The sequence below is a fragment of the Vidua macroura genome, chromosome 8, assembly GCF_024509145.1.
Source record: "Vidua macroura isolate BioBank_ID:100142 chromosome 8, ASM2450914v1, whole genome shotgun sequence".
Lineage (NCBI taxonomy): Eukaryota > Metazoa > Chordata > Aves > Passeriformes > Viduidae > Vidua > Vidua macroura.
In genome coordinates this window covers 17,093,786-17,118,017 of record NC_071578.1, presented here as the reverse complement: position 1 = coordinate 17,118,017, position 24,232 = coordinate 17,093,786, and the positions used below count along the sequence as shown (strand labels likewise).

The window sequence follows — 24,232 nt, the reverse complement described above, 5'->3', positions numbered from 1 at the left end:
AATATGTAAGACTGGTTTGTTGTTGGGTTCTTTTTGTTTTGTTTTGTTTGGGGTTTTTTTGGGTTTTTGTTTGTTTGGTTGGTTTTGGTTTTTTTTTTTTTTTTAAGGAGGGAAAGGGTAGAAGAGTGAAAGGAGAGAAAAGAAGGGAAGAAGAAAAGAAGGGAAGAAGAAAAGAAGGGAAAAGAACAGTTACCAGGTACTTACATCTTTGCCATCATGCTGAGGCTTGTGGTTTCTCCTTTCTCTCACCAGATCTAGGTTGAGTCATTTTTATAAGTTTGGTAAGACACTTATGTGTAGACCTTTTTCTTCCCTGGTCTGCAGCTTCAGGTTACATCTGAATTTACTATATATAGTGCCATTTATTTATGTTACAATCTATTTCTTGGTTCACTTTGTTACTCCCAAAGTCAAGTTTACAGAGCCAGGTCTGCATTTTTAATTTTTTTAAACTAAGCATCAATGAGTCGTCCATAGTTGCTCCAGTCCCCAGGCCATTCCCAGGTCTGTTGCCATGTGTGTAGCCTGTAGCAAGCATTGCTCTTGCCAGCACAGGCTGTAAGCTTTGCACTGGCTTTGCATGGCCTGGGGACCAAGGCTTGCCAGGTCTGCTCAGTTTGACCTTGTGCTGACCTGTCTTCAGCTTTGTTTTGCTTGGCACACCTGTGACAGCAGTTTCTCAAACTGACTGCCTCTATCTAATGTGATTTGTGTAAGGATAGTCATGGGTTTATGTAGAGAGCAGCAGCAAACATTTCCTGTAGATGGGATACCTCGTACTCTTAGACAATGGCGTAGGACAGAAAAACACAGGCCTGGTACAGCAGCAGAGACCTCGTGGTGTGGTGGCACAGGATGAAGGGGTGCAGAGAGGGGAGATGAGGGTTGTTTGTGTGTGTCTGTGTGTGTGTGTCTGTGTGTTACGTGGGTGACATAACACCAATAAAACAGGAGCCTACAGCATGGCACAGAATTGTGCAAAGATGCATCAGCAGAGGCACGAGGGGCAAATGACCCTTCCCTAGCCTGTGCATGATAACCAGGACTGCCCCCGCTAGCCTGAAATATTCTCTTTATCATGGATGTCTCTGCTTTTGAATATAGTAAACGCTGGGAGCATAAGGAGCTGTTGCCACATTCTCCACAACACAAAGTAATACATGGCACAGAGCCAGACTGAAGCATAGCAGCTTAGTGACTCAGTTTCGATTCCTCAGCTGCAGACTGACTATTCTGGCAAACCCAAAGAAACGGGAAGTTTCACTTTCATTTTCCCAGTGATTTCATCACAGGTCACATGAGGGCGGGACCAAATATAACGGGAGGCATAACAGCAGTGGGCAGCACTCCTTTGGCTTTGGGGCTGCCTGAAGACAAGTGAGCAGAGCAGAGCAGAAAAACCATGAGGTAAGAAAGCAATTCAGTCGCTGAAAGATGTTTTCTTTCTCAATGCCACAGGAAAAGAATGCTTATTATTTACATAAATGTAAGCAGTGAGGGACTCTGAGCATCTAAACAACAGAAAATATTTTACAGAATATTTAGAGAAGAATCAAAATAAAATAAGGATGCTCTTGAATGTTGTCATGTTATTGCTTCTCTAATGAGGTTCAGTCTCTGTGAGTAGAACAGAAAGTCAGAAAAATTTTGTGCATGCAGTGTGGGGAAGAAATCAGACTGCAGCAGGTGCAGCCAAAGAGGTATAATCTGTCTCTCAAACCTGTGTTTGTGATTCCTCTTTGATTTGCTTCCTCATAATTTTGCAGTCTTTTCACTCAGTCCTTTTTTTACCCAAAAGATTAGATTGTGCAGTTGAGCATCACATGCTGTGTGCCACAGACTGTTAGACCTATTAGGAGTTACAGGAGGGACAGCAAGGAAGTGTTTCTCAGAAAGGAAGATTTGAGTGAGAAGCCTCAGTAATAGAATTGTGTGTCAATCCTTCTTTAATTAAGGGAAAGCACAGTGTGGACTAAAATGTAATCTCTGTGTTGTAAAAATGTGCCCTTGATTGTGTGACAAAGGCCAGTCTGTGCACCCACACAGGTACACAGGTAGGCAATGGCAGCAGGTGAAACCCAAATAACACCCTGCCCTGGTGGCTCCCAGGCCCCATTTGGGAACAAAAAGCTGTTGAATGATGGAGAGGGATTGTCCTGATTTCATCTGGTATACAGTTAATTTCTTCTCAGTAGTTGGTACAGTGTTTTGATTTCATTATGCCAATTATGTGTATAACACACTCACAATTTGTTTGTAGTTGTGTTTATCCTACTCAAGGACTTTATTGTGTCTCATACTTTGCCAGTGAGGAGGTGCACAAAAAAGCTGGAGAGGGCACACCTGGGGCATGTGATCTGAACTGGCCAAAGGGGTATTCCACACCAGAGAACATCATGCCCAGTATATAAACTGAGGGAGTCACTTGGAAGGGGGCTGATTGGGGTGCAGGGACAGAGTCTGGCATCAGGCAGCAGGTAGTGAGTGATTGTACTGTGCACCACTTGTTTTTCTTTGAGTTGTATTTTTTCCTTTTATCATAATTATTAATATTTACTATCACTATATTTTATTTTGTTTCAGTTATTAAAAATTATTAAATTCTGATCTTAAGCTACAATTTTTTTACTTTTGATTCACCTCCCTGTTCCACTAGTGGGGGACAGGAGGAGATGAGTGAGCAGCAGCATCATGCTTGGCTGCCAGCTGGGCTTGAACCACACCAGGGATACAGGAGTATTAAGGACCAGTAGAATGTCATAGGGTCTGGTTAATAAGGGTGTGTGAATGTGTGTGTCTAGGGATGAGGCACCTGGGGAGAGAGAGAAGCTCCCTAATCATCCACTAGACATTCAGAACCAGCATCTGAGGAGCCACAGGGTTAGTGAGTGAGTGTGTGCTTTGCACCAGCAAGGGGAATGGGGTTGCATCCTCATGGGCTGTACATCCAAGTGCCAGCAACTGGAGAGGCTGGTGAGATATGGGACCCAATTCCTGGATATATTAACCATATAATCAGTATAACCATTACATAAGAATGTACAAGGATTTAAAAATGCAGGAAATTCAAAATTAAATTCATAATACAAACCATTACATGTACAAAGGTTTAGGAAACGGACTAAATCACATTATTTATAGTTTAAGGGAATCTTATGTGATTACATCTTTTGGGTAGGCTTCAGCAATTGTTCCCAGCACAGGAAATATGTTCCTGAAGCCCAAGGGTGTGCCACCTTTACTACAGAGACCAGCCTTCCATTTTAACATCCACAGCAACATCTGTTTCTGTGTAAGAGGTGCCATCATACACTGGCAAGAAGAATTACTAAAATCACTATTCAGCACTTTGGACCTAGGGCTCCCTACAGCTTTGGCACCAAGTGAGGTATTGCCTGCCTTTAAAGTACATCATGCCTGGTTTAAAAACAAGATTAGCAAAAAGTAAATGGGGTATAAACAACTTTTTCTCTGATTTCTTCTAGTACCGTTTCCAAGGATTCCTTGAAGACTTCCCTGTTGCAGTTAGAATGTCATTTTACATGGGCTTTGCTGAAGAAGCATGTAAGTCTTGAGGCCCTAGAGGAAACCATACTTGATCATATCAAATTTTTGGTAGGATATGAGATTAGAGATTATAATATGCTCTCCTATGTAAATCACCTAAAGAATTCAAATGAGGAAGCCCTGGAAAACCTCAAAAAAGCTGAAGAAGCTATTCAAAAACGTCATCCAGATGAAATTGCCAGGAGAAGTCTTACTACCTGGGGGAACTATGCCTGGATCTATTACCACATGCAGAGATATGAAGAAGCTCAAACTTATGTAAGCAAAGTGGAAAACAGCTGCAAAAAGCTTTCAAGTACTGCTGATGGGAAGATTCAGCTTCCAGAGATCTACGCTGAGCAAGGATGGGCATTACTGCGTTTTGGGAGGAATTACTTTGAGAGGGCAAAGAATTGCTTTGAGAAAGCTATGAAGAGTGAGCCTGATAACCCAGATTTTAACGCTGGCTATGCAACAGCAATGTATCGCTTGGAAGGTGACGCTCAGAGGTATGGTGGAGAGGTAAGGTCATGCCTCGACGCCCTGAAGCAGGCAGTGGAACTGAATCCAAAAGACACTACTATAGCAGCATTATTTGCATTAGAACTTCAGCGATTATGTCGAGGTAATGAAGGGGAGAGGTACATTGAAGAAGGACTGCAGAAAACCCCTGACTTTCCTGTTTTCCTGCGACATGCTGCTAATTTTTACAGAAAGAAAGGAGAAGTGAACAAGGCAGTGGAGATTTTGAAGAAGGCCCTAGCACTGACGCCAAAGTCTGTCGTTCTGCATCACCAACTAGGACTCTGCTACAAATTCAAGGCACTTCAATTGAAAAAGACAAGACACTCACCTCAAGAGGAAATGGCGAATCTTGTGCAGCTTGCCATTTTTCATTTTAAAACAGCGATTGACAAAAAGCCAGTATTTTTTAATGCCTATAGAGACCTAGCAATCACATATGCAATAGGCAAGAGGTATGAAGAAGCAGAAGAGATATTTCAGAAAGTGCTTCAGAGAAATGATGTAGACTGTGATGAAAAACAAGATATCTACTTCAATTATGCCCATTTTCAGCAGTTTCACATGAAGTCAGAATCAAAAGCCATTAAATATTACATAGAAGGTCTGAAAATTGAAACAAATTCCTATTCAAGAAAAAAGTGCAGTGAAGCTGTGGAGACATTATTGAAACAGAAAATTGAGAGCGGTTTAGGAGATGCCACCAATATTGGTACACTTGGACTCATTCATAACCTAAATGGTAAGAAACAAGAAGCAATTGAATGCTATGAGAAAGCCATTGCTTTGGATCCCAACAATGAAGAATATCTCAATGCATTAGCTGAGCTACAACTTTCCATCTCAAGCTAAAGCTCACAAAAATCCTGTGTACCAAAAAATTGTGTACCCCAAACCGAGGAGGTTTCAACACTCTCAAAACTTTTTTTGTTTTTTGTTTTTCTTTTGAAGGTAGACATTATGACCAAATGGAATACAGATGGCATCACTTTACACTCATACTATAGAAACTGCAGACAACGATCGTTGATTTGTTCATTCACTAACAGAGCGCATGCTTGGATAGCTATATAATATATATTTATAGGTAATCTAACTTGGTATAAATGTTGTATTTAAGCGATGGTCTGTAGAACTTCTATGCTGAAATCAGTTATTACCTTCTGCTTAGAAAAAGATAAGAGAATCATATTGTTGTATTTTGTCTGTATACTTGAAGGGCATGTTTACACACAAATAGAATTTTGGAAGCTTTTTTAAGTATTTCAAAAGTATCTTTTGTAGAAGAAACTTCTGTTGAAGGCTTGTTCAGTTTACTACTTTGTATGCTGTTTAATTATGAAAAATAAACTCTGTTTAGCTAGTCCACTGGAAAGCTTACAAAACGTGTATTATTGTTGTGAGCTATTAAAGTCTGTTGAATTTGTAAACTGTTGCTTCTGGGTATCTCTCTGATGACCAGCCTTCATGTTAGTAGATTACACAACAGCAAACATCTGGAGAGGAAGGAAGGACACTCTTTGAGATGCCCAAGAGATGGTTGTGGCCATGCTAGTCAAAAAAGCCAGGGACAGCAAATACACACAAGAAATTACCTGAACTGGACATGGAGGGGAGAGCACAACCAGAGCACAGTTGGGTGAGTGCCACAGAGCAGGGCAGGGGAAATGAGGGGCATGTGGAAAAAGGGGTGGCTGCCTGAAGCAGCACTTCAACAAGTCCCAGAGAGCAACCTGTGCTTTTGGGGCCTGGAGCACACTTGCAAAAAAGCTAACGAGCACAGGCAAAGGACAGGTCTTTCTTTGGAGATCCAAAGGCTGTTTTTTGCTCCCAAGAAGGTCCAGTGGGATAACAGGGGCAGAACACTGCAGCAAACCAGGGCCAATACGGATTGAGAAAGGGGAGAAGATTCTAGGGGATGTACACATATGGTGACCAGGGGCTGAATGGGGCGGAACTGGGAGAACCAATGAAACTCAGAACATTAACATGTGCCTGCAGAGGCCCGGGGGGGTGAGGCTTTTCTCACCCTAATCTTAGAGGGGTGTTTCTAACCTTAGAGGGGTGTTTCTCCTAGCTTGTTTCTGCTCCTCCTATGTTCACGTGCTATTGCTTTAGTGGTAGGGTTTTGGGCCTCCACAGGTGCCCATAGGGTCTACATGGTTGGAAGAAAGTGCTGAAATGCCAAAAGTCTGCAGCTGTCCAACTAAATTTCAATATCTTTTGTAGTATTCTGTTCTAAATAGCAACAGCAAACTGGCAAGAGAGCCCATCAAGAAGGATGTGCACTTTAGTTTCTAGCCATCCTGGAGCATTCCCGCACCCACAACAGCACCCCTGTACAGACAGGATGACAAGCCATGAAGGAGTGCAAAACACCAATGCCAGATCAAAAAAAAAAAAAAAAAAAAAACAATAAACCTCTTTCTTCTCAGCTCTCCTTCAGAGAGAACTCTGAAACAACTATTTTTTCATAACATGAGCAAAAGCAATCAGGTGTACATAATTGCAAACAGCCTCTTCCTAAGAAATAGCTGGAGTAAAATCCACCCTGGTTTCCCAGCCACCTGCCAGCTTCTCTCTTGCATACAAAGGCAACCCTACGTAGGGAAGGAGCGGTGGAGAGGGAGAACAGGAAGGACTGGGAACAGTTCTGACAGACCACTACTGAAAGCTGGCTGGAACAACAGTGGGGGCAAAGTCAGGAACTGGTGACACGATGTTGGTGTGCCCAGGTATGGGGACAAAAAGGTGTGTTAGATGACCTCACTGCCTTTGTAAATCTTGAGGGCTTCTAAGCTCAGCATCAGTGCTATCTAAACTCCACTGGGCACATAGAGAGTGGAGGGCAGCAGGGAAGAATTTGAGGAAGAGGTGGTGCAAGCCACCTCTTGGTGGTGACACATCCATTCTCCCCTCTACACTGCCACCAGGACATCTCCTGAAAAAAGAACCTTGAAGAAATAAAGATAAGCTGCAAATTATTTTGGAAAAATATGTGAGCCTGCATTTTTATGAAGAGTCATAACAGCTCGATCTGCACAGTGAAGAAACTGTGAGACACAGTAATGCAAAAAGTGTATTTGTTGTGCCTCACCTTCTTTGCACTCTGCAGGACTGCTCTGGACCACAGGTGCCTGGGGACGCTCCCAGATATCCAGCCTTCTGGGCTTTGCCTGTCTTATAAATGAGGAAAAACGTTATTTCCCACAGGGTGGTGCTGCTGCATTGCCTGGCATGCTAACATGGGGAGCAGGTTGCGTTGGAGCTTTGGGAGGTAGAGAAAATAGCACACACATTTTGGAGAAATATGTGGGTTGTTTGGGCAAAACTAGAACTGCACAGAGGATGAACATACCTGTTAATTAATTCACACCCAAGTATGAATACATCACTGAAGCTGATGCTAGCAGTGTAGGGAAAAAATGAGTGAAAACAACCCTTCAGGAAGTATCAATTTATGACTCACAAGAACCTTCTCTAAAGTATATAGAAAATTTTACTGAAATATACCAGAATAATCACTAAGAAGATATTATTTATTGAGGCAAACTAAGCACTTTGCTATGCTGGCCATGAAGTCGTGTTACAGTTTAAGTTAAACAAGCTCTTCCTTCTCACATAAATTTGTAACACTTTACAAAGCAATGATGTGTGACAATGTAAAATACATTCACCATATAGTAACACAGGCTTTATCTTTCAGGAGATAAATTATTATCCAAGCTGACAGGAATGTTTCAGGAATACTTCCTCTGAAAAAAGAGTTATTTTTCAGCAGAAGGTACTTGACTTTTCCAATGCTGTTTTCACACAACTTTCCAAGGTATAATTTATTAAGTGTTCCAGATTATCACTAGAATATAAATAATTTCAAAATAATTATTATTTCCCCATTTCAAACCTCATGGAATGGAGACACATGGGATAACTTCAGCAGCTATAAGCAATTTCACTTACTTACACTGAACTTCTATCCACTGCACAGAACAGAGCATAATCCCAGGTAGGATCCATCTGAGGTAGAATCTGTGTTGGACAGATGTTACCCCAAGCCCTGTTATCCCACCACGCTGTCCTGGGAAGCTGGACAGGCTCAGCATGCTGTGCTCCAGCTGAGCTCATATCCATCAATGCCTGTGTCCATCAGGGCTGGTGGGAACATAGAATTACAGGATCATTAAGGGTGGAAAAGACCCTTAAATCCTCAAACATGCAGTGTTCATCTGGCAAATCGTTCACAGCTAGCTCGGTATCTTGACTTATTCTCATACTAAGCCATGCCAGGAAATGTCCTCCATGGAGGACAGCCTGAATATTATGATCTCTGAAAAAAAAATATTGCTGATACCATAAATCATTCTTTAAAACTATTATGAGCCAGAGATTTCTATAATGTGTTGCCTGAAATATTTCACATGGCAGGATGAAGGTGATCTGTTCAGCCTGGGTTCTGTGGAGCAGGAGCTAGAAGTTTGGCCTGAGGCTTCACCAGCCTGGATTGTATTCCCATTTCTTCCACTTGCAGGCCATCTCCTGCTTTGCTTCTTTCCTTCTGTTTCTTAGTGGGAGCATTCATGACAGGGCTGATATTTCACAGTGTGCTCTATACACAGAAGTCTTTATTGCAGTATATAAGCTTTTCTCCATTGACTTAAGTCAGAGCAGAAACAGTATTGGAAAGTCCTGAAAGAATTTTACCATTTTCTACAAAAGGTCTGTGGATAAAACCAGTTGAATGTTTGCTGCTAAATAAGATATTTAAAACAATAAGTACTGCTTAAAAACCATAAAGGGAAAAGCCTATGAAAAAAAAAGTTGAAATAATAAAAAAATACTAATCATGTATTACACAGTATAATTTACTATGATAAAAATGCATATAGCATTATTCCAACAGGCTTTTACAATATGCAGTTCTGACATGAACAACAGGTAACATGTTGTGATGTGGCAAACAAAGTAATTAAATTTTTGTAAATTTATTTACAGTGGTAATTTATAACTTGTTTAAAAAATTATATTTTTGGTTGACCACACTATTCTCTACTTTTTAAAATATTAAAATATTGTATTAAGATCTAAACCATTGTCTTCATCAGTACTAATTAATAAAACTAATTAAATTTTTTTCCAAACTTTCCTAACTCATTAAGAAACACCCATGGATAATTTTTGCCTTTTTTTACGAATATATGTTAAAAACTAAATTGGGAACCAAGACTCAATTTTCATGCTGAGCTGAGGAAAAGTTATATCATTGGCTTTAAGAAGATTTTGCACTGCTCTTGCTTATTCTATGGTCTGTGCACATAGAGCATGCTACTGGCTCTGACTACATTCCTGAAGCAGGACAGCAAGAAAGGCTTCATTTAAACACAAACAATTTTAATATGTTATATTTGAAATACACTTGGATAATAAAACTATTTGATACACATGCTATTCATATATATATATGTGTGTATGTATATATATAAATACATTATACTCCTATGGCTGTACCCTTGGTCTAAATCAAATTGATGAAGATCAGTCTATGTTGCTTTCACTTCCAAGGCACAGGGTGGAAAAGGACACCATGAGCAGCCACTGAACACACTGCAGACTAACGGAACTACTAGTTCAGTGTAAGTGAAAATTACTTGGACTCTGATCAATTTGTTAATGAACAGAATACAGCTTGATACAGCATTAAAACACTGAAACTATTTGTATTGTGGAATGTGAAGTTTTCCATTGCTGACAGTGTTTTCACTCTGGAAATGTAGAAAATCACAGTATTTATTAGACCATCACATCAGTAAGTTACTCCGAGCTACATTCACTCCCTAGCACCTGTGAAGCAGCCAGCTGGAGTATATTCCTCACACAAGCAGCAGGAAAGTGTCTGCAAGTCACAGCTCTTGTGTTCTGGCCATCAAGGAGAAGTGACCTGACAGCTCTTCACATGGTACAAATGAGCAGTTTGCACCACCTGAAGACGCAGCTTCTGGGTCTGAAAAGAGACAGACTTGCCACTGCAATACACAGAAACAATTCTGCCAACATCCTCTCCACAATCAGCCTGTGGGGTGAGCAATTTCTCAGCCATCTGGTTGCACGAACTCTGAAGTTCTCTAATAGGTGCTGATTTTACAAGAGGAAGAAGCTCTGTGTTTGAAAACACAGGAGCCTCTCAGGTCTCTTGGACTGCCTTTGGGCTTCTTCCAACGAATGCAGTTAAAGCACATCTGTCTATCAGCATGCCTGGTCCCATGGCACAAATTTACTCCTCTTCAGATAAGTAGAGCCACCACAGCACATATTCCACCCTCTAAGACAAGGATCAGCTGAAAGATCACACCCAGAATGTCAGTGTTTAGAAGTTCAAGTTCTAAAGGTATCCAGAAGAAAAAAGACAAAAAGTAAAATTTGATATAGATTGTGTAGGAAAGCAGGTCTAAAACCATATTTGAAATTAAATTCCAATGTATGTACAAAATTCAGGCACATTGTAAAAATTAAAGCTGCTCCAGAGGTAACTTCAATAAATCAGTTTCCTGCCAAATTTTCTAAAAAAAAAAAAAAAAAAAAAAAAAACCAAAAAAAACCAAAACAAAAAACAAACAAACAAAGTCAAAAAAGCAAAACAGATGACTTTGGGATTTGAAACACTCATTTGCAAAGAGTTTCATGCAGACTGATAAATGCAGAGATTTTTTCATGGTGTGTGTAATTAGTCCATTGAAACATACTAAACCACAAAATGAAAAAGCTTGTGTTACTAATAATATTTTTAAATGTAAATGTTATTGTTCAATTTTGGTGACTGATCCCTGTGGAGTCAACATTGCATTTCAAAAAATCTGTGAACACTTGTATCTACAAACTCTATTTTCAGTCTAGCTTTCTTCTATTACTGCATTAACTTGGCATTACTGTTGCTGTATGTAGATTTAAGCCAACTAAAACACGACAGAACAATCCAATAGAGAGAGGTCTTGTTTCTCAGGGCAAGTATCTCCAACAGTGTAACACCACTGAGCCACGTCTGTCTCAGGCTGTGCCCTACTGAATCTCAACAGTCCCTGTCACCTGTTGCTGAAGCTGTTTGTATCCACAGCCAAAAATTCAACATCCCTTTGGTCTAATTCTGCTGTGACAGAATAAGCTATTGCTCCATTTGTCCAGATGTGCTGTTTCAAGGCTGTGTTACCAGTGAGGGATGGCAAATGTGTTCTTTTGATTTTCTTTGCTAGTCTTGCAAAGCACAATAGTGCTGAACTGAATATCATAGAAAATCCACACAGGAGAAATGATGCAGTATAGCTGCCAGTTGTGTCCACAAGCCAACCTGTAGGGGAAAAAAAAAATTTAGAGGTCCACCAGCATTCTCATGGATAATTTACAAATCCTGTTACCCAGTTATAAACTTCTGGAGTTATCATATATAAATACAATCAGAAAATACAGATTTACATCACCATCACTGTACTTTTACATCCTGAGGCAGAGAGGGATTTATTCTCAGCAGGCAAATAATATCTTTATATACTTTTGTTTGGAGGTCAAATCCACAAGAAAAGGCAGAGCAGTCATCACCACACTACTAAATAAACATCATCCAACTGCCTGGATTTAACTGGCAGTCTTTAGAAGGTTTAGAGAGCTCTAAGATCTTAATGCAGAAACATTTATTAAACTGTGGCCAGGCTCATGCTTCACTCAAAACAATTCTATTTGGCAATAATTTTTGCTATGGAAAATTAAATTAAAAGCTTCGTGAGCAGTGATTAATTGGGAATTGATGTAAACATCAGACAAAATATGCAAGATATATATACTTGGTTGTTTGAAAAAGATCTCAGCCCTTCCACAGTATTAAAAACTGTGACAAGTGCTTTCTAAAGAATAATAAGGGTACAGCTCTCATCCTTGTTTCATTGTAATGGTACAGATGGGAAAAATGATGATTAGACATTACTGGCATGAGTTTATGACCAAACACTCACCCACCTGTTCAAAGAAATGTAGAGACTAAACAAAAAAAGGAGAAAAAAAACAAACAAAAAAACCCAACCAAACAAACAAAAAAAAAACCCTTGGAACGGAGCACTCTTTAGAGAGTTTTAGATTTTACAAAATCATGTAATTTCACAGTGAAATCTTGTACTCCTACTTGCACAGTTTCTAAACTGTGAAATGTGAAATGGTGATGTAACAGCTCTTAGAAGTCCATTTCATACTGGTTTGTTTTTTAAATTTCATCTCACTCTATATGTAGAAATTTTCCCACCAAGACCAGGATGGGAGATCTAAAGACTTATGAATGTCCAGGTGTGTTATTCCTTTACCCAGAGGCTGCCTTCACATTTACTGTGCGTTTGCTATCCTTCCTCCCCTTTTACATCACAGAAATAGGTAAGTCTGAAGTACTAATAAGGTTATAAGAAAGTCATTTGCCAAAACTGACCTGCCACAGGTGGGCTCACTAGATATGGTATGGCATGAAGAAAATACACAACACCCAGTGCTGATGATAACAAAGGAGTTCCCACTACATCTGCTGTCACAACAGGGATCAGCGTTACATAGGCTCCATCAAAGTAGCCAAAGGTAAATGAGAAAGGCACAAGCAAGGGGAAGCTTTGGAGAACTGGCAGGAAAAGACAAGAGAGGCCATCCATTCCCACAGCAAAGAGGTAGCAAAAGTACCGATATTTCTTCAGGCACCTGCAAATTTCAAAACAGAAAAGAATAATATTATCACTGAAACCAGCATTTCAGCTTCTATGCCCTGGCATGCAGTGCTTCAGTCTCTCTCTCTTTTCTATAGGTCAAATTTACATCAATTGCCTTACACAAGTCTTCACTCAGCAGACGAGCCGAGGTCGGGAAAGTTGCCCACCTACAGCTGCAGAAACATCAGGCCAGCAGCAACTCTGCTGCCTGCAGTGTTCTTCAGGATGTTCCTAGTGACAGAACACTGCTGCCAGGATTTTGCTGTCCCTTGAAGTTTCAGTGCTCAAAGCAGTATTTCATTGGGCTTTACATCCCAGCTCAGCAAGGTGCTCCCAGTATTATGCATAAAATATGGCAGTATACCTCTCTTAGCAGTCAACTTTCCTGTCAGCCCTTAAATGTGAGTTAATGTGAGCTAAGTGAGATGGCAATTCCCTTCCTTCCTGCTCCACAAAGACAGTAATTGATTTTTCCCACAAACTGAGTAAGTGCAAAGAATGCATCTTTTTAGAGTCCAAATCCTTGCTAATTTGGCCAGTATCTACTGATGCTACAGATGCTGTACACTGGTGTTTGGCGTGAGCTGAGTTCACAAAGCAAGGTGAGTTCCTATATACTGGAAAATGTGTAACAATTTTCAGTTAGTCCTTCCTAGCACGTGCCTAACAATATTGGGCCAGACCCTGGACCCTCTTTCATAACTTCTGTGCCTCCCCAGCAGCACAAAAGAGATGGAAAGGCAGAGGAAGAATGCTGAAATCCCCTTGGAAATAGATACGGCGAATCATGCTCAACATACCTCAGGCAAGGGGTTACATTTCCACTATCAAACATACAAACACTTCATTTTTTCAGGAAAAATGTATTAAACCAGCAGAATTGAACAAATTCAAGAGATAAAAAGATTAAACAGCAAGCATTCCTGAAAGTTAGAGTGTGTTATTTGGGTTTTTTAAGTTACACATGCTACAGAAAGAGTACATAATGTTAACTTTTATATGTGTTATACCTTGCTTGTATCCAGCCTCCCACCAGCTAAAGCTTACACTTGATCAGCCAGAAGCCCTTACCTTCTGTCTGTGAGCCATCCAAAGGTGATATTACCAATGATGTCTATGACACCAAGTATGGACATGAGGAAGGCAGCCTGGTGATGACTCACTCCAACACTCAAAGCATAAGGCACTAGGTAGACAAAAAGAGGGCTGCAGCCATATGCCATAAATAAAATTGACACCGCCAGCACCATGAAGCCTGGCATCAGCAAGAAGTCATATTCCTTCCATGAACAGTAGCATAAACATTCATGAGGCCATAATTTGATTAAAGGTGAACAGATGGACATTCGCTTTAAGTCTTGTTTCTCTGTTTCAGGGACATAATTCTGTTCAGGCAACTCAGAAGCAGTTTTACAATCCTCCTTAAGAGAAATAGGCCGCATCAAGGCACCACAGACACAGAGGTTTAAAACAAAACCTCCCAGGATGAGCAAAGCTCCTCGCCAGGAAAACTGCTCAATTAAGAGCTGGACCACAGGGGCCAGGATGAAGGTACCAATTCCACTTCCTGACATGGCTATTCCATACGCCAGTGCTTTCCTTTTGTTGAAGTATTTGCCCACCATTGCAATGGCTGGAGAATAACAAAGTGCAAACCCAAGTCCTAGAAGAGAAAGCAAAGTACAGATGGCTTAATACTAAGCATGACATATGGAACATATTAAATCAAACCACATAATGTATTTTCATTAGTACAAATGAATAGAAAGCTTTTTCTGATTCTGTATCACGCAGCCCAGTCTGAGTGTGATGAGAAACTAGGATGATGTATTTCTTCCACTGGCAGGGTCACTGACTTGACAAACCTGATGACCATTAATCCACAATAATAAGACTCAGACAGAAGTGATGGGGTTCACTTCATAACAAGAACATTGATTATCAATAAACATGAGAGAACTGGTGTGCCAGCCTCTCCTGCATACAAGATGAGGTCTTGCCCTAGGGTCTGCACCAATGCTGGCACTGGACATGCTGTCCTGATGAGGCACCACTTTGTTTTTGGGTCTGCTGCAACCCTGAACATTAATTTTCAGGTCTCTGAAACACAGTACAAAGAGCCTGTCTCTGTTACTAACATTCTACAAAAAACCTCTCTTGGTCCGCTAAACAAACTCCTTGCAACAGCTGCTTGGAGTCCTGACCATTTTAAATCCCTGTCTACAAGTAAAGAGGGGAGGGAAGCCTCAGAAAGCCAGATCCAGTTGAGTAAACAAATAAGATTCATCTCTTGGATGGAGAAAAAGATTGTGGTCTCTGCTGCAGAACCAGAGAGCAGGTTTTAATCATCAAGTGGTTGCCCTAACACTAAAATACGTATTTCTGAATCAGTAATAGAAATTAGTTCCTGACTAGGGTTTTGGAGCATGTCCTACATTGAGGGTAAACAATCCCCAGTGCCTTTGGCAGAACTTGCTGCTAGAGGATAAAACAGTCCCCAGTGCCGTAACCGGCTTGCCACATCCTCCTCAAAGGCCACACTGTGTGGGGCAGGCACTAAACCTGCCAGGATGGAATAAGAGGATTAGAGGGACTCTGGGCAGCGGGTGCCCAGTCTGGCACTCCTCAGGAGGTGAGGGGACAAGCAGGGCACAGAGCTGGGGTTGGACCTGTACAGGCAGCAGAGCCAGCAGAGCAGCCCTGTGCTAGACATCATCACTCAAGAACTATGAAAATCATGCTTTATTAGGCATACACACCATTTATTTTTCAGTGAGTTGGCAGGGGGAAATAGGTCTCAAAAAAGCCAACAAATGTCCTGTGAAAGGTGGAAAGTTTAGGGCTGAAAACATTTTCATGCCTCTTAGAAGGAACTCTGCTACTTATTGACACTCCCCAATCTCACCTCTGCTTCACTCTTTGGTTTCAAGTCCTGCTGCTTCTATGGATTTAGACATTCACTTGTTGTGGTCCCATCTGCTCTCTGGGTTGGGGGCACCACATCTAGCCTCTGCCAACAGTTCACCTCTCTGTTAATCAGTCCCCACAGGCTAAAAGTTCACTGCTTGTAATGAACTTGGTTCTTTACTACTCCATGTACAGGTTATAACTGCCTTTCCACCTTGGTATTCACAGCAGCTCCCACTAAGGAAGCCTCAGAGGTATTAGCATGGTTTGTAGCACAGTCCCTCGAGTTACAAGAAGCCTTTTTATTTGTTATGAACACATTTTGTCAAAGATTAACATTGCAATACAGGAGCAGCATGCACTAAAATAAGGTAGGTTTTTTTTTGGTTTTTTTGGTTTTGTTTTTTTTTTGTTTTTTTTTTTTTTTTTTTTTTTTGAACAAATAAGCTGTTGGCAGCATGTGAACTGCAGTAATTCCACCAACTCGTTACTAAACTCCAGGGGACCAAGTACAAGGTCTTATATCACCGTGGCTACCAGGTCAGTATTAATGAGGAAGGAATGTCAGTGTGACCACAGGCCCCTCTCAAGTTCCTCTGTGCACAACAAACACAGGCAGATAGGACTGAGCAAAGATTTGTTTTCACCATACCTGAGCAAAAATGGAGGAGCTGCTACAGCAAGACTACCAACCAGCAATTTTTTTGCTGTTCAACTGGAATGTAATGCAGACAAAAGGCATACAGCTGAGGTTCCTGGTATGCACCAAGAGCTCCTCTATCTCTCACTTACATTTATGTTTTGATTTAAACTTTTTTCCCAGATATGCAAATATATTAGGGCAATTTAGAACTTCTGCTATAACAAACTCCTCCCAAATCCCAGACAAAACAGGGAAACCTTTTCATGTATACCAACAGCAACAGCAGTCTTTCCTGACCTCCCATAATTTCAGAACTTTATCAACAGCCCTCTCTCTAATAGAAGGTAAGAATTGCTTTTGCAGGGTGCTCTATTTGTGTGATATGACATCAGTCACTGCTGAAGCTCTCGCTGGCACAGCCTCTTGTCTACAATCATGGGAACAGGTCTGAGTATCTCTATTTGACCAGTGCAGTATCAATATGACAGGGAGGAGAGATCACCCATCATTTTTAGTGTTCCTGTCTTGTGTTCTGGCAGCAACAAAGGGGCTGAATGCATCGTACCTGTGAGGACTCCTAATGATAAGTAGAGATGTTCCAGACTGGTGGCGAATGAGCTCAGAATTAGTCCAGTAGATGCAAGCAGCCCTCCTAGCATGATACCAACTTGGCAGGATACGTGATTACTGATTAAACTCCCAAGCGGGGCTTCAAAGAAACAAATAAATATGGCAGTTAATGGCAGGTCCTCACACACAGTTCACTGCAACAGTTATAAAAGAAAAGGAAGCAGGAGGAAGCAGGAGAAAATAGTAGTGCAGCTAAAGGGTGGTGTTCCAACATAGCCCTGTCACAATGGCATGAGCACCAAATATAAAGAAAAAAACTTCTAAAAGTAATTCTCCTGAAAGTCAGGATAAACCTGACACTTACAGTAGCTTTCTCAGCAGCTATTTCTGTAGCTCAAAGTCATTATGGAACACAGCTAATCTGCAGTGTCAAGGGGTCAAGACAGGCCACAGGAACAGCCCACACTGTTCATTACTCCATGCTTACAAAACTCAGACTTTTCCCCACAGGCTAAAAGTGCTGGAATTTGCACTTCAGCCCTCAGTAACTTTAGGTGTCCTTCCTCACAACTCCCTGGCCTTGTGGGCTATGGGTTAGACCCAAACAGGAGAGGTCTCACATCTTTTGGACAATCTCTAGGGCTGCTACCCTTCTCCTGCACTTCTCCCAACACCAATGTCTTCCAGATCATCCTGCTTCTACCATGGGAAGTCATCACCAACCCCCTCCCCTTCTACTACCTGCAATGCCAGGGCAAGGTTACCCTTATTTCTCTCTTTTCCCCAGCATATAACTGGGCAGTCACAGGTGAGTTGTTGCATCTCATTCTAGCTGTGCCCCTCTGCCTTTCTAGCAATTCTTATGGATTAACCTCTTCTACAGGACTAGGGCATGGATTTTCACCAAGCTGTACAGCTTTAAAGCAAACCCATGAGAAATTCAGTACAACTGCTACGTTGATGCACATGTTTTTTAATAATAGCCAATTTTCTTTTAAGAGAGAAGACTATTTGTAAATATACACTTTTGATAAAAGGAGGATGGTTGTGACTTGATCTGGAGGCAAGATGTACATCCTGTGCTACATCTCAAATACAACTCCAATCAAAAGGCAAAAGAAACAATTGCTCAGTTAATAGCTCTCAAACATGAGGTGTCCCAATAGACCTCAATAAAAGTACATTTCTGAAAAACAAGATCACTTCACAAAACAAAGTTCTGCTTCTTTTCTTTAGTATGAAGACATGTGTTGGGGGAAGCAGCTTGGATATACCATGCCCCAGAGATCCCACAGTATCACTCTTTCCCAGCCAAATCCACCAACTTGTAAGCATGCTAAAAACAGATGAAGCTGATGCAAAAGTAGCAGCATTACTCTTAAAAGGGTAATACACACCACAAAGCATCGTAGCACAGTCGACAATGGAGTGGATCCAAGCAGTTCTGGCATAATCCTGCCCAAAGTATGCCTGGAACTCCACAAAAAAAATGGAGATGCACCTAGGACAGAAAAAATAAACACCAGTCTGTTAAACATGGAATATTTGCTTCACAGAAAACACTGTTCTCACTCTTCAGGTATAAAAAGTATCCACTTGAAGGCCCTCACCAGCTCCCGGGTAAATCAAAATTGTGGTTGTGAACACTATAATATCACATGCTTCTTGCTGGGGTATCTGCTGCTAGAGTTTTTATGACTCATAGTATTTTGAACTAAAAGGAAATTGAAATGCTAATTCTGCCCAGCAACTTATCGCCTATATGATGATGTTGCTTCCCTGGCTTCACAGTTCTTCACTGACCTTGTTGCTGGCTATCCCACACCCACACAAGCTGTGAGGGTAGATCAATGTAATACCTACAGAGCAAACCCCACCTGCAGCTACGTGTTCATGAATGGACAAGTGCAAAGGAACTCCTCTCAAATAGAGAATCAAAACACAGCAGGAGCCTGTAGACCTTACAGCAGTTTAATAATGTGCTTCCAGGAGAGGTTACTTTGCTCAACTTGAGTTGAACAAGTGTTACTGTTCAACATGTCCCTGCAGAGGAACAGATTAAAAGGCTGCATAATTTATTTTCTTTTCTGGATCAACAAGAGATGCGTTTTCCCCCTCTCTCTTTCCCAAATGAATGAATGACCACTTTCTTCAGCTTTTTTTCTTGCACATACTTCACTCTCCTATATAGTCTGATGTGTGCCAGCCATTAGATGATTTTCTGGATGTAACACATTGCACACACAAACAAGGAATTAAATCCACTGGGAAATCTCTGCTATTCTTATGGAATTGGTACATTTGTATGTATTAACTAACACTGTATAAGTGTTTCTATCCCCTTCTCTGCTGTTGACTCCAAGACCCTAAATCTGGGAGCTTTATTTTAAAAGAAATAAGAACTTCAGGTAGGAAACACTGTATTTACATTATACTGACTGTCCAACAAGATACTCTTTCAGTTTTCCTCACTTACCAGGGTGCATATCTCTCTGCTTAATATAGCTAAATTGTCCATGTTCACACACACCAGGCTCCTCTATCTCCAGTCGACATCAAAGTCACTGTGAAAGCAATCTCATCCCAGATTGTGTTATGCTTATACGAGGCAGCAGTCTAGTCCTGTTCTTTCTATTTCGAGAAAATATTTTCTGCATATTTTGGATACCAGAAGGGTGCAGAGAGGGGTGTCTTCTCTAGGGCTTGGACCTTCTCAGAGGCAGGACAGTACCTGAAATGCTTGCAGTAGGAGAAGGGGGTATTTACACGATTTTCACGTTGACTCAGGAGGCACGCAAATTCACTGGGACTGACAAAAATGAGCACGGCTGTGGGGTCAGAGGGACACAGTGAACCCAAAGAGACCCTACATGATTCCTCCCTCCCCAGCGAAACCACCACAGCCTGAAATAGCCCTACCTGCCCCAGGCCTTGGTTCTGTAAGAAATCAAGGAGTGGGTGCTGAAAGCTAGAGCAGCTGTCAGAGGAGGCAAGACTAAAGCCAGAGGGCTCATAATCCCTTGGTTGCCCCCGCAGCCTTAGGGGTTTCAGGAAGCCTTGGAAAATGTAGCAGGAGAGAGTCTGTACCTAACCAGAATAACCCTGTCAGCTGCAGGACATAGGGGAGATAACAAACCCTCTTCCCAAGGCGGGGAAAAAAAAAAAAAAAAAAGCTAATGCCACAAAGAGGCCAGCAAGACAAGCAGCAGTGCTTTTACCTTGTCACGGCCCTGGTGCAGATAGTGACGAGGAAGCAGCCAGCAACAATCATCCATCCCCAGCCGCCGTCGGGAGGGCCGGCGCGCCGGGCCCGGCGGCGCGAGGCCATGGCGGTCGCTCCGCTCCTCGCCTCAGCGGCAGCGCCTGCCTCCGGCCCTCATGCCCGGCGCGGGCTGGGGCTGCTCGGCACATGGGGCTGCGGCCATCTGGGGAGAGAAACAGCCACAGTCAGGACACACTGCACTGCACACGCTGTAACCTGAACGGCTGGGCACGACATCCTGCCTCAGCTCTCCCTGCCACAGAAAAGGGAGCGCTTTCTCTCGCATGCAGTTCATGAAAATTTGTTGGAACCAAGAGGGCCATCAGAATTTGAGCTAGTGTCTGGTATCATGTTTTTCATGATAATTTGGGTGATTTGTCCAGCAGTTGTATCCTAGCACACAATACTCTCTTCCTGTCACTGCATACGTGTGCAAGTCACTTTCCTGCTGCCCGTCACTCATTCACCTCCAGCAGGCTCCCCTACCCATGCCATCCCTGCCCTGAACTGTATTTTCAATTGCAATCTCTACTCAAACTAGCTACTCTTCCTTGTACACAATTTAGTGCAAGTTTTGTTTGAGAGAATACAGTTTTCACCTTTGTACGAGAAGGGAATGTTTACTCCACAACCAGAGCAGATCTGATGATAAAATGACCTCTGTATTCTCAGAAGCTAAACCCCAGATGAAAGCTGTAATCAGCAGGACACAGCAACTTAATTCTGTGAGCATGAATAGTTCACAGAAGGTCAGAGCTAGCCTGTCCCCCTCTCCTAACCACTTAAATCAAAACTGTGCCTGCATCCAGGCCATAAAATGGTCTGTAAATGCACACTGGGTGCTGCAGGACACTGCAGGAGACCCAATGACACCCACTGGATGGACCCTAGGTGAGGAACTGAGTCATGTGCTTTGCTAAGGGGACCAACAGCCCTCAGTCCTTTCGCATCAGTGACTGAATGGCAGGGCTCGACCAAGGGATGAGTGCCTCGATTTTCTCAGTGCAGGAACACGCAGTGCTGGTTGTCAGTGCTGAATTTCAGTCCATGCTTCTGCCATCACCAGCAAGCCCTTAGCCTCTGGATGGATCAAAGGCTTATAAGACATAAGCAGAATGTCAGGGATGTCTTTCAGTTTTGCTTGAAGAGAAAGCTCAAATACCTTCTATCTCACCTAGCTACAACAGATGCTAAGTATGCAAGATTCCCACTGACAAGAACAACAGGCTTCCCAGGAAGCCTTTTATGGCAGGTCAGAGGGCTACAGAGCCACTTAAAATGGCAATTCAAGAAAGCAGTTACATGGTTAACAGTGTGCATCCTCGGTCCTTGAAGCTGCTCAGACAGGTGATGCTCAAGGCTTGACTCTGCAAAGCCCAGAGCTTCCTGACCCAAAACAGCAAGACACTCTAGAACTAGCCCTAAACACCAGCACATCTGAACCTTTGAGAAGTGTTCATTAGTGACCTCCTTGAGATATCCAGAGTTGCAGCTCAAAAACCAAAACCAGAATTATTTTAAGAAAACATATACACACTGCCAAACTCAAAGGTGAGCAAAATAGAAGAAAACAGTTATGACAAACAAAAAACACAACACGATGAAAGCTTAGTTGAATTCCTACTAGACTGGAAAAAATATCTTGTAACAGCACTGTACAAGAGGATCAAAAGACTCTCTAGCAAAACAAAATCTTTGGTAGTGTTGGCACAAATAGATTATATCCTGATTTGTCAATGAAATCTACCATCAAATTATCCTGCCAAATTCACTTGAACAAGCAGAGCCAGTACCACTGCTTTGTACCACGTGGCCACCACATTTTGAATTTAACACTAAGGGCCTTGGGGTAGATATACTGCATTATTGCAACTTCAGTAAGTTATGTTCAAATGCCTGGAAGATTGGATAGCCCATAAGAATCCATGAATTATCAGGGCACTCACAAAGTTCAAGGCATTTAGCTCAAGAGTTTCCTGGCAATCACAAGTTATATAGTTAGGTGGAGTTTGCATAAGCACATGATCCATCACAGAGGGATACTGAGCTCTTCTGCAGAGTCTTGGCAAGGAGAAGCTTCTTATTTTGGGTCTGAGCAGTATCTTTCATTGCCCATTCTACAGAAAAGAAGGGAGGCTGTTTTGGTTTTGGTTTTGTGGGTTTGGCGTTTTTTTTTTTTTGGTGGGTTTTTTTTGTTTGGTTTTTGGTTGCTTTGGTTTTCTTTTTCAAGTTTTGATTATTTAGAGTGGAGGAGGAACTTCCAGGAATGCCAGAATGGCTAACAATAACCCTTCAATAAGCAGAAATATATACAAAAATTTTCAGAGGAATCAACAATCTCCACATCCAGAGCCCTAATTAATTTTAATGCACTGACAGTGGTAGCTGGGTGCCATGGCCTCAGCCTAGATCTCTGGCCCAACTTCCCAGGCAAGCTTCAGCTCAGGGTTGAGTTCACATTTTTAGCTGTACATTAACGTACTTGGGAAAAATTTGATGACATGTCAGGCTAAGTAAACATAGATTAGGTGTTTGGTTACATGGTTACTTGCTGTTATTTTCCCAGAACCCTGCCAGCAAACATTTAATGAGGTTACAAGCAACTGAAAACAACCATATTATTTGGAAATATATTTGGCCAACAGGAAAAGGCCACCCAGCCTCCCAATAGCAGATTAGTGCAAACTTCATCTCCTTGACTCCCCACTTGCTTCAAGGAGTGCTGTGCCTTTCACAGCCACTGAACTAATAGGCAAGTTAAATAATTACCTTTCTTGTTGCTGCACATGTCTAAAAGCACTTATTATGTCAACCTGACAATTTCATTCAGAGGGTAGGAAACTTCATTTGCTTACACCCTGGTGCTGTTTTCTAATTATCTGTATGGTGGATAGTAGAGATTGTGGACTCTGCAAATGAAGTTGAACAGCAAGAAAGCATACTTTATCTGAGCAATTATGTCCTCCCCTTTCCTAAATGCCAGTTTGCTCTCAATGTTGCATTGTTTTCTTAACCTTTCTGGTATAGGATAAGACTACTTTTGAATATTTGCTCCACTGTAAGGCCTGGCAGCATTGGCTGTTATTATAACATATCTCAGATGTACATGAAAGTTCCTGCTGCTTGAGACAGCTGAAGGAAAGCAGGGTTAAAATATAATCTCATGAAACAGCTCTATACTTTGCTAGATAATTTTCACCCAAGCACTAAGTAAATGTGTTTTGCTGTGAGTTCAAAGGAGATGCAAGTGAGGTGAAGAAGGTACAAATTCTGCTGATCCCTTAGAAAGCCTTAATTACACAATGTGCCCTGGCAGCTCACTAAACAGTGACTCTGTTCCCCCAAGTTAAAACATTAGGTTTAATTTGGCAGGATAAAAAACCTATCAGTTATTTCAGCAGCTGTTTTTGAGAAGCCTAGAAAGAAAGCAAGTGCTCCTGAGAGCACCTCCCTTAGTCACTCAGCAAGCAGAAAGGAGGGGGTGAGGTTACTAAAAAGGCACTACCATAACCTTGTACCTCATCACAAGGTCCCTTTTGCCAGGAAAAGGAGCACAAAAATCCACGGCAGCTTAGCAACCAGCCAGCACAGTGACAGGAGCCACTGACCTTTTAAACAGCTCACGGCCAGCAAAGTGCTCACTGCTCCCTCTGCCCACCTCTCCTGCCACCCTAAAGGTTTCCTTCTTTGAAGTAGTTCGTTCAATAATGATATCACAACAATGTGAAGATGCAAAGTATTCGTATGACAAAGGACAGAGGAGCAGCAGGTACAGTCACTGTGGCCTGCCTGGGGACCAGGGGTGGCGTTTTTCCTACCTTGTTCACCTGCTCCATTTACAGTGCTGGCAACTCCCTTGTCTCAAGAAATACCCCCTACGGTGCCTGACAGTTTGGGTGCTTTTTGAAAATGCTCCATTTGCAGAGGGATACAGCTTCAGCCAGAGAAACAGGCATAGGGTGATGTTTGTATCACAGCTGTCCCACAGCAGGAACAGACAGACCATAGTGGGCATCCCACTCCACTACTTTCTTATTCTTCACCCTATCCTGATAACAC

The 24,232-nt window shown here is 41.9% G+C and overlaps 2 protein-coding genes across 2 annotated transcripts; one reads left to right on the top strand and one right to left on the bottom strand.

Moving 5' to 3' along the window:
* The first annotated feature begins 1,334 nt into the window (after positions 1-1,334).
* On the top strand, positions 1,335-5,498 carry LOC128810718 (interferon-induced protein with tetratricopeptide repeats 5-like). Its single transcript, XM_053983801.1, has 2 exons — positions 1,335-1,407; positions 3,486-5,498. The coding sequence occupies exons 1-2, from the start codon at positions 1,403-1,405 to the stop codon at positions 4,918-4,920; spliced, it is 1,440 nt and encodes a 479-aa protein (XP_053839776.1). The 5' UTR covers positions 1,335-1,402; the 3' UTR covers positions 4,921-5,498.
* Positions 5,499-10,707: 5,209 nt separating this feature from the next.
* Positions 10,708-20,290, bottom strand: SLC16A12 (solute carrier family 16 member 12). The gene is made up of 6 exons (XM_053983933.1): positions 20,130-20,290; positions 18,309-18,412; positions 16,907-17,050; positions 13,863-14,454; positions 12,524-12,783; positions 10,708-11,404 (listed from the first exon to the last, which is right to left on the bottom strand). The coding sequence occupies exons 1-6, from the start codon at positions 20,237-20,239 to the stop codon at positions 11,142-11,144; spliced, it is 1,473 nt and encodes a 490-aa protein (XP_053839908.1). The 5' UTR covers positions 20,240-20,290; the 3' UTR covers positions 10,708-11,141.
* Positions 20,291-24,232: the final 3,942 nt, after the last annotated feature.